Genomic DNA, 11,436 nt, shown 5'->3' on the forward strand with positions numbered 1-11,436 from the left:
ACTAACTAACTAACTAACTAACTAACTAACTAACTAACTAACTAACTACTAACTAACTAACTAACACTAACTAACTAACTAACTAACTAACTAACTAACTAACTAACAAACTAACTAACTAACTAACACTAACTTAATTAATACAAAATCCAAAATTTTCGATATAAGCATGTGCCATTGTTTGGCCTACGACATTTACAAGGAGAAAGTAAGAATGGGGGCTCCGGTTTGTCCCTCTCCAAATTTGAGAATGTTTTTAGAAAATCGATTAGCCGCTTATTGGCTTTCGTGTTATGATAGGGCCTAATTTTGGTTATAACTCTAATATAGTGATTGTTTCTAAGTCATTAGTGGAGTATTTAAAGGTAATGCAGACAATTTGTGGTAGTTATTGAAATGTAAGTTGTTCTTGATGTGTATCCAAGTTACTTGCAGTCTACTCTGAACTTTCAAAATACAAAACCACGCTAATGACAATAACCTCTTAGAAGTGCAAATACGATAAAAGCAATTCTAAATATTTAATTATAATGCACATGTATATGCTTATACATACACACATATGTAGGAGTATCTACAACATTTATGAACAGAATTTTGTCCAGTAATATTATCTTTTTGCTCATATTTTCCATGTAGGTATTAAATACTCCCACATCTACATATATAAAAACTTATACCATTATGACTTTTCATAAAATAATTTGTTGTTTGGTTTCCCACGTAGGGCTTTAAAAATTTTCCATTATGTCTGCAAAAGCCCCAAAGTCAGACAGAACAAATTCATCTGGGATATTTCAAGAAGACAATTGTCATATCTTTTTTGTTTTATGTTAACAACTGCTGTCCTTAAAATGTTTCCCTTAATGTAATAATGGATACACCGTAGTATTAAAACCTCAAAAGCCACAATTGAAAAATAAAGCTTTAAACACATTTACAACATCACAGTTTCCACTGCTAACTTTGTGCATCCATAATTGTGTGTACATCCATATATACTAGTAGCATAAAGATAGACACTCAACGAACTTATATATTTAACAAACAGTACTGAGGTCTATTTCTGTACATTGAAATATATTTGTGTGTGTACATTTGTAAATACATCTGTAGTTATATATGATAAAGTACTTTTCACAAGTATAATTTCGATGTGTATTCCATGTTGTTTGGTAATTAAATATATATGATAGTTATATTACTTTTTGACTGCAACATTACGCTCTGGAGAAAATTGCATTTAATTTAAAGATAAAATAAATATAAGAAAAAAATCTATTTAAACAGATAATTTTACACATGTTGCATTATATGCAGTAGTTTTATAAGAAGTCATTGAATAATGAGTAAAGAAATAAGTTTTGTGCAGTCATCATGAACTACGTAGAACTGTACTGTTTACATTTATTTGTTTAATTTAATTATATCCAACTCATTTCCTCTTTATAATGTGTATAAATAAGTAATAAATGAAAATGTTTATTTACTGTTTACAGAATAAATATTTTTTTCTGAATTTCAAACTGACACAAACTGAAGAAGGTAGCTTTTTTCCAGATCTATGAAAATACTTTGATTTACACATAATTAATTTATTATCTACCTCTGTTCCGACATAATGTTCATAATTATCAAATATCAATTATCAATAATCAAAACAAGCAAGATATTATAGTCGAGCGAGGCCGACCATATAATACTCTACACCAGTTATAAAAATAAAATGTGATTTAGTTTTCATAATAAGGCTCTAAGTGGAATTGTACCTTGTCTCAGATATACTTAAGCTATTTATTGTTAAATAAAATTATGGACATTTAAGTCATATTTTGGAATTTAATAAATTTAATTATAAAATTCATGAGGGTTATCAAGGCTAGTATAGAACTTGGTTTTGCAGCTTTTTGCCGAGATACGAATATATAAAATATAATTATGAACTTACAAGCCTAATTCGGCAGGTTCAGTTGTATGGGGGCTAGGTGAAATAAATGGACCAATGTTAACCATTTTTAACAGGCTTCGTCCCTGGGACAATAAAAAATCATGTACCGAATTGAATCATTGAATTATCTTCAAAATTGCTACTTGTAGTTTGATTACAAAGTTTAAATGGACGGACGGATATAGCTAAATCGACTCAGAAAATGATTCTAAGCCGATTGGTATACTTTAAGGTGGGTATATGACCAATATTATTGTGCATTACAAACATCAGCACAAACCAAATATAGACTGCCCACTAAAGTGTTGTAGTGTATAACAAGTGTCTTATCTACTAGAAGCTAGAAATTGATTGTGTTTGCATATAATCAAAATTTTTTTTCATGAGTTGTTTCGAAATTTTTCTATTTAAACCAATTTTGTTGAAAGAATTACTCATGCATCAGAAAATTGATTCGACAGACATACTTAAACCGATTTAGCTATATGTAAGAATTCAGAGTCTCAAAATTATATTGTGGAAGATACAAAAGGAATGATAAACTTACATCATAAACAAATTGAAGCGGAGTCTTAAATTTCGATTCATAAAATAGATTAATATCATATGGAATAGAAATGTTTTATGAACTCTCTGTGATTACTGATAGTGGTTGATGTATAGAAAGTATAACAGTTAGTTAAGGTTTTTAAATTGTTAATGACTAAGACTGACATTCAAAACGTCAGTTTCTTTGTGTTCGAACAGGGTATAGTGTTTCACAAGGCCGCAGTACAAAATATTGACAATGTATATGGTTTCAAAACATCTCCCCCCGCCGAAATGTTTCCTTTACGAAACACCCCATCTTGGTGCAAACTTTTTTATCATCTTTATCGTATACCTAGAATGAGTGTGTCGAATGTAGTTCTCTATGAGGGTATCGTATGAATGAGAAATGTACTGGGTTGAGTGCTGATGGATTCATACCTTGTCCAGGTATGTTCTGGGAAAACTTTGTTCATACCAGATTTAGCACAGTGCGTTTTTTGTGAGTGAATGCCGAAGTATTTTACGTGAGTACTGAGTACGTGAGTACCTGCCATGTTGGCATACTCACGATGGTCTTTTTCAACCACTGGGTAGCCTTGAAAACGGTCTACCATCGCCCCTTCAATCTTCAATGAAGAAATCAGGTGGCAATTTTTGTACATAGCTGAGCCGGTCCATGTACAAGCACTTTGCTGAAATACTCGAGCTATCTAATCTCTTGCCATAGTAGCTCCGTTGGGGAAGGACAGGTGTCTTGCTCAATCTAACCCCGACAAAGGAAAAGGCAATCACTTGTTAGAGTCAATAGAAGGGGCGTATCCAACATCAAGTGAAAACACCCTAATGATGTTATGAGGAATGCTCATGACCCTACAAAACATTCTCATCACCTAAAGACTCACCCCAGTGCATTCCTGGACCTCTTAAAGTCGCCCAACCACACTACTGAGATGGCTTCTGTTGGTTTGGCAACAGCACCCTCTTCATGAACCGATCTGTAACAAAGGATGTAAGTATTTCCAAAGTCAACTGAACCCAACAATATATCCTGTTGAGATGGCAACAGCACCGAGAAACTTCCCCGAAGCGTAAAAAGGCATACTAAATCAGTACTAACCTCCAATATATGGAGACTTTCCCAATCTTTCACCAATATTTGCATCAGTTCCATTCCCATGATCATAAAGATTTTTTTACGGAATGACCGGCAACTACTGAATGTTAACCTCACAATTCCCCAGCATATATCGGCGCCCTACTACACGACCGGTAAGAAATACCGAATCCAGCATATGCTGCTTTGTACACAGACCTGTGTCATTTGAATAGAGAATTAGCCAACGCATTATATATAGGGTATATCAGCCCTTAAACCAACAATCTCTTCCCGCGAATTTGGGTTTAAACTACAGCCAATACGTGGATCCCGAAGGAACCTCAACCAATTGACTAGCCACGACAAGTCCTGTGGGCAATTGGGCACCCATAGTACCAGATTATGTGATTTTCTAGTTAGACCCCATGTCAAATCATTCCAAGGAAAGGCCGAGGATACATTTTATCATCACCAGCTTATAGTCCCAGCAGACTAGAGGTGCTGGTAGCACCTCTTTACACCGGGATTGCAATACGCCATCATTGGACATTACATCATAGAAACATGCCCCGAAGGGTCGTTCTCTGTGAGTAAGAACAAAGTCCTCATTCACCTTGAAATAAGGCCGACACGACAGGTGTTCACTTCGACATCTTGTTTAAAACATCATCAACAAGTATTAGAAACGTAGCAAAATGGCAATCAGGGCATCAATTTCAAAGTTGATGCTTCTTGAAATTATTTGCTAGAACTACACAAACAGCTGATTTAATAGAACCTGCAATGTTTTGAAGCTTTACATGTGTAAATGATTTAAATGCCGCAGAGAAATTGTATTTAAACTTTGTATTGGTTCGTTTTGGAAGTCAGCCTTAGTTATACTTCAACTATTATGTGATTAAAATTTACAATAACAACTATTTAAGAATATAGCTGTGTGAGTCTTTAGATCAGAAGTATGAAATCTATGATAACTTACTATATACATATGTATACATAACTACGCATAAGTATGTATTAATTTATATGATATAATATATAGACAATGTTTAGACAAACACGTGTAGATTTACCACGCAAAATATATTTCCCTGGATATAGAAATTATGTATAAATATGTATGAATTTGTATCAGATTAAACAATATTTCGTTTTTTTTCTAACCTATGTATGTACAATACTTATTTAAGTTTAATTAATACTGTATTTCTCTAGTAACATACTAAATAAATAAACATGTAAATACATTTATGTTTGTAATAGTTCTATGATTATATTTTTTTTATTCCTTAATAAAACTAGAGTTAGCAAATATTTACGATTATATGTCCTTGACAGTCAGAATGTGAATATAACATAAATTTGTATATTTATGTATTACTTATATGTATGTGAAAGCACTTAAAGAGTAAATGTAATAGAACTTGGAATGTAATTTAAGTAACAATAGGACTGAGTTAAATTAAATTTGTATAATATATATATGTAGGTCAGAGGTAGATCAGCCGGGGAAAGAAAATGTATGAAAAATAACAAGAAAAGAAAGCAAAAGTTCACTAAACAGTGAAGCTTTATAGCCAACAGCAAAAAGATGATAGTATGAACGGCGAAGCTTTGCTTCTTTTATTAATAAATGTTGTAATATTTGTCGTTAAGTTAATACAATTTGTTTGTCTCTCTGTCTGTCCGTCTGTCCATCTTTTGAAAGATGGGGCTTAGAAAGAAAATATAGAATATTCTTTGTTAAATTTATTTGTTAATCACAAATGTTTCTTAACAGAATTGAGAAATATTTAGAAATGTAATAACTTGGATTAGTTTTATTTATACCCATGTTTATATAATATTATTCCTTACATAGTAACTTGTAAATAATTTTTATATTTTAAATAACTACATTTAGATATGAATGTTTTTACATTGAGTTGAAAAATGTTTTTGATAACAACTTTTAATTTAAAAAGTTTTTTTTTATCCATTTTGTAGTTGGACAAATTTTTCCATTTACTGGTACATTTTTCTAGGTTTATTTATATAAAATATGGTCAGAAAATTGTATATATTATAAATAAATGTACACATTTCACCCTCATATTTGAGTGTATTTGAAAATAAATATTTTGTATGAAAAATTATTTTTCATATAATAAATGTAAAAACATTTTTTTAGTTAAAGATTTTTATTTGGTTGGAAAATATTGTATATGTTTTACACTACTATAATTGTAATATGTGTTATTTATGATTATTTAGAAAAAAACAAATCGTATTTGTGTTGTCCTTGGATACCTAAAGTTCGTCCAGCAGTTCGACAAAGAGGCAATGCATCTGAGAATTACCAATAACCATCAGTTTAGCTCTAATTCGTCTTTTGTCATGTATGTATATACTGTTTGTAAACGAGATTTAAAACATTCGTCACTTAAGTGGAACTTATTTAAGGAAGCAAGGGGAAACAGTAATCAATTTACTGTTCTCAAATAATCTAGAGAGTAGACATATCATGTATTGACTCCTTTGGATTAGCTTTCTCGTTACCTTTATGTTAGCTATTTAGTGACGATTGACTTCCTTCTAGGACAAGCATATGCTAGGGATAATCTAGTTGGAAGTTTAAATAGCTGTTTTGGGACTGTCTCTCCGAAGTGCTAGATGGTTCTGTATAAATTACATGATACAAATTTTTAACTGTTCTAAGAAAAATATCGTAAAAAGTTATACATTTTCCAAATTTTTTATTTAATGTATTACATAAAATACTCTGCTACACAATGACGTTAATGTATATATACCCTACACCACTTTAGTGGGGAGGGTATATTGGGTTTGTGCTGATGTTTGTACAACTGAACCCTGAATAGGGCTAGTAAACCTTGTAATCAAACTACAGGTCGCAATTTTGAAGATAATTCAATAAAATTTGACACACGATCTTCTAATACTAATAAGTCTTTTAAGTTCATAATTATGTTTAATATACTCGTATCTCGACAAAAAGCTGCAAAACCAAGTTCTATACTAGCCTTGATGACCCTCATGAATTTTTTAATTATAGGGCCTTATTTGACCATTGCCCCTATTCAAAGCCCCCTTCAAAATTCGACTTAAATGTCCACAATATTATTCAACAATAAATGGCTTAAGTATATCTGAGGCAAGGTACAATTCAACTTAAATGCTTTATTATGAAAACTAAATAATACTTTTTGTAACAGATGTAGAGTATTATATGGTCGGCCTCGCCCGACTATAAGTTCTTACTTGTTTTTTTATGTTCAAACAACTTTAAGATACTCATAAAATCAACATAAAATTACGAAAAACAAAAAATTCCCATGTTAATTTAACGCATTTGTAAACAAAAAAGTGTATTAATTAAAATTGTGTACAAAGTTTTGTTTAGCAAAAAAATGGCTGCCATTATGTTTGTGGTCATTAAAAAAGTTAACATAAATTGGAAAAAATTACAATGCTAGTCATTCAAAAAAAACCCTTAACAATTTTTCTAATTTTATGTAACATGCTGCTAGGGTTGTTTACACTTTTATTAAAGTCCTTTTCTTTACTAATTTTAACAAGTAATTTTTTGTAATTAGGTAAAATTTAATAAATTTGGAAATTGTATAATGGAAATTATGGAATTAGTGGAGTTTTTAAGAATAGGAACCTAAAATTTTACTAATTGTTTGAATTTGATTTGCATATTTTATTTCTAGCATTCACCACAGGGTCGTATGAGTAATATGTAATTATTATAACAAGTATACTCAAATTCGTGTGATTCACAGTTTATGTTTCTAAAATAGTAAAAAATCTTTAGTAAATAAAAGATTATATCTCTTGATTTTTAGGTCCTTTAAATTGTGGATGGATAATTTGTATTTTTTTTTTTCTGTTAGCTAGAGTTTTTCTCTTTTTAATAATATTTGTTTCTGATGAACAGAATATATAATATTAAAATTTCATACCCATACTAAAGTTGACGATTTTATCTTTCAATTTAATACATATGCTGTATATTTAATAAAATTATCCAATAAAAAATATCTTTTATATGAAATCTTTATCTTCCTTGGGGAAAAACTTTCTGACCACAAACAATTTTAAAACATTTAACTGATAATAAATTATGCACAACTCTTTATCCAGTATACAAAAATCTTTCAGCATTATTCTGAAAAAATACAGAGATACATTGATTGAATGTTTATTTAACCTTAATTTATTACACTCCTTTAGACTGTGTTAATGTATGAGTATTTTATGGAAATTTAAAACAATCATATTAACAATTTATTTTTATTATCACTTTCGTATTTCTTTTTCTGTGATTTTTTTTTCCCGGATAGAATTTACGATATGTGCCAGTGCAATATTGCAACAACAATTAACTACAATAACACTGCCGAATAATACACACCTGCCCACAGCAACAACCAATAAATCTACAAAAATCAACGACAATTTACAAAACTTACCTGTCACATCAGCAGCAACAACAACAACAACACTGATGGCTGCATCATCAGCAACATCATTGTTATTTCCATCATCAGTGTCACCGTCATCAGCGGCTTTAACATCATCGTTATCATCACCAGCAACATCATCAGTATCGACAGATACTCGACCACCTTTGAAAACTATGGAATCTGCTGCTTTAGTAGAAAAATCACTACCAACATCATCATTAACAACATCGTCCATGGATGATAGCTCATCAAATATACGGTCATCCTTAACAGGGACCGTAACGTTATTGCATACAGAAACGCCAGCACATTCATCACTGCAATGGGAAGAGGATGACGAAAATGGTTCGAGTGAATTATCACTTTCTACATCCATATTAAATACATACGATGCCAGTGATTTACCACCACTCAGTGAAGCTGAACAGGCAGCCAAAGATTTGTTAACCAAAGGATTTTCGATACCCACATATTTGCCACCATTTCCCGTATTTGCTGTTGCTGATTTGCCAGCATATTTAAATACCGTATCGACAACGACTACAGAATCACCAATATCCCATCTCCGGCCATCTGATGTTTACGCTACAAATTCACAAGAAAATCTTTTATATTTTGACAATTTATCAGAGCATCAACTTCATGGACATAATCAGAATCACCATAAACTGCAAATACCAAAGAGAAACTCAAGTATGGCTCGGGCAAATGTGACCGTGCAAGTGGGCAGTCATGCTTATTTGCCATGTCATGTGAGTACATGTTATTAGTTATTAGAAATTCTGAAGTGTATTTTTTTTGTAATTTCATTTTAAAACCATTTTTCCGTACATTTTTATGTTTGGTTGTATTAATGCTTTATTTAGGGTTATGGGTTATGCTAGTAGTAGAAAAGTGTAATGTAATTTTTACGTCTATTTCTTTTTTCACGATATTTAGCTCAATATAGTATTCCATGGACTAAAATGTTAAAAAAGAAGTAAAAATAGTAAAACTGGCAAAGTGGCAAAATGATGTCAATATGCTTTTCGTATTCAAAATAAAAGAAAAATGTATGTTGACACATTCATTATATTCTATAACCTATTTAACCAGGTTCATATGTTTTTCCAATTGGTGTGCGAAAAGAATCGATTTGCTTTTGCTGGATATTATTTTGTTTATTAGTTTCCGAAAACCAACTGGTGTTAAATTTAAGTCCAGTTTTAACATTTGCAAAAAATAAGAAAACTTGTCTGAGAAATATTTCTCTCAGAATCTACTTTGTCTGGTTCCATAGTTCCACAATTCTTGTCAAAACTTCATTTTTTAGATCCAGAATGAATTAAAATTTTTAATAATCCTTCGAATATTTTCCATACCTTTACTATTTCAGATACATCGTTTACAAAATAAGCCCGTTTCATGGGTACGTTTAAGAGACGGTCATATCATATCAGTAGATCAAACTACTTTTATAGCGGATCAAAGATTTCAGGCCATTTTTCAAGATGACAAGGAATTTACATGGTCATTACAAATTAAATATGTACAGCACAACGACGAAGGCTGGTACGAGTGTCAGGCAAGTTCAGAGCCAAAAATGAGTGCTAAAGTTTATTTAAAGGTTATAGGTAAGTTTAATTCGACTCAAAGCTAAAAGTACGTTTTTTATTCAATTTATCCCCCCATTTCTAGTACCCTTAACTGAACTGATTGGTGATCAGTCACGTTTTGTTAAGGCTGGCAGTAAAGTGGCGCTACATTGTATTGTACGTGGTACACTGGAGCCTCCGCAGTATATTATTTGGTTTCGTGATAAAAATCAAATAAGTGAAGACAACAAAATGGGCTGGTATACTCAGCTGGATCGTAACATTTTTGGCAATAGTGGAGATAATCAAAATACGGTAAATTTTTTTAAACAAAAATTAACTTTTTGCTTTAAACTATTTTAACTTGAAAGTATTTTGTCTAACAAAATTATCCGTATAACAGTTCTTTAAGTCTCATGTACATGTAATTTATATACAAATTTTTAGAGTTTTGTTACATTATGTTAGAACCCAGTAGAATTTTGTTGAACTTAAAAATATTATTAAAATGTTTTTCTTATTTTCTCTTTTAAATCTGTGCAGATTGGCTCTTTGATTATACCGTTTGTACGCAAAATGGATTCTGGCAATTATACATGTCAGCCATCAAATAGTGCATCTGTTTCAGTTGATTTACATGTACTTAGTGGTAAGTTGCATTCTGATTTTGTGTTTTTATATATTTTTAACAGAGAATTTACAATGAATTCAAATTAAGCTGTTGAGGAGGAGACCATTCAAAGATTACAAATAGAATTTCAGATTAAGGTGGTGAAATAAACAATAATTATCATGTGGTGCGTGTGTGTTAGTTTTTGTGAGAGTATATAGCTTAGAGCGTCCCGAGGAATAGATTTTTTAAAAATCTCATGTAGGAATACCTTTCAATAGAAAAATATATAATAATTTTGTAACACCCAAAAATATTGGTCCTATACCTACCTTAAAGTATCCCAATCGGCTCAGAATCACTTTCTGGGTTGATTTAGCTATGTCCGTCCGTCTGTGTCCGTCCATGTAAACTTTGTGCTCACTCTACAGGTCGCAATTTTCAAAATAATTTGATGAAATTTGGCACATACTTGACAGTGATATTTAGGATTATATCAAACTTAGTTGTGCCAATCGTCCTTGGATCAAAAGAGCTCATAAATATGTGCAATGTTCATGTATCACTTCAAAAACCGCCAAAACTTAGTTGGTTTCGTCCGATCCTTATAAAATTTATCGTCGGGAATTATTTTTATATAAAACTTATTTATGCCAAATGGCGTTCAAATAATTTTCTCAAGAGGATTTTATATGGGGCTAGGGTCAATACTAAAATTGACAGTGATATTTGGGATTATATCAAACTCAGTTGTGCCAATCGTCCTTGAACGAAGAGAAGCTCACGTTTCAAATTTCATAAAATTATCTCAAAAATTTGCGACATGTTTAAATGGACACACAGACAGACAGACAGACGGACGGACATAGCTTAATCGACTCAGAAAATAATTCTGAGCCGATTGGTATACTTTAAGGTATAGGACCAATATTTTTAGGTGTTACAAATATCAGCACAAACGCATAATACCCTTTTCCACTATAGTGGTGTAGGGTATAGAAAATAACAAAAATTTGGAACATAATCACTGGTGTAGGGTATCATATGGTGGGCCATGACCGACTATAAATTTCTACTTGTTTTTTAATATTTTCGAAATTTTTTTATTTCCTTCCTACTAAAAAGTGGTCCACCGGACACCCTAATGTGCATACAAACTTTGTATTAAATAAATCGTGTACAGATGTAATGAATTCTACCTTTAA

The 11,436-nt window shown here is 31.5% G+C and overlaps 1 protein-coding gene across 1 annotated transcript in view; it reads left to right on the forward strand.

Moving 5' to 3' along the window:
- LOC119604753 (serine-rich adhesin for platelets) overlaps window positions 1-11,436 on the forward strand; it is a 36,204-nt gene that overhangs the window by 23,379 nt on the left and 1,389 nt on the right. The window contains exons 3-6 of the mRNA XM_037957566.1: window positions 7,925-8,799; window positions 9,423-9,660; window positions 9,725-9,936; window positions 10,165-10,270. Coding sequence (XP_037813494.1) covers window positions 7,925-8,799; window positions 9,423-9,660; window positions 9,725-9,936; window positions 10,165-10,270 — 1,431 coding nt within the window. The remainder of the gene's footprint in view (window positions 1-7,924; window positions 8,800-9,422; window positions 9,661-9,724; window positions 9,937-10,164; window positions 10,271-11,436) is intronic.

The sequence above is a fragment of the Lucilia sericata genome, unplaced genomic scaffold, assembly GCF_015586225.1.
Source record: "Lucilia sericata isolate MDLA Ls3-8-SP2 unplaced genomic scaffold, ASM1558622v1 Contig000424F_arrow, whole genome shotgun sequence".
Taxonomy (NCBI): Eukaryota; Metazoa; Arthropoda; class Insecta; order Diptera; family Calliphoridae; genus Lucilia; species Lucilia sericata.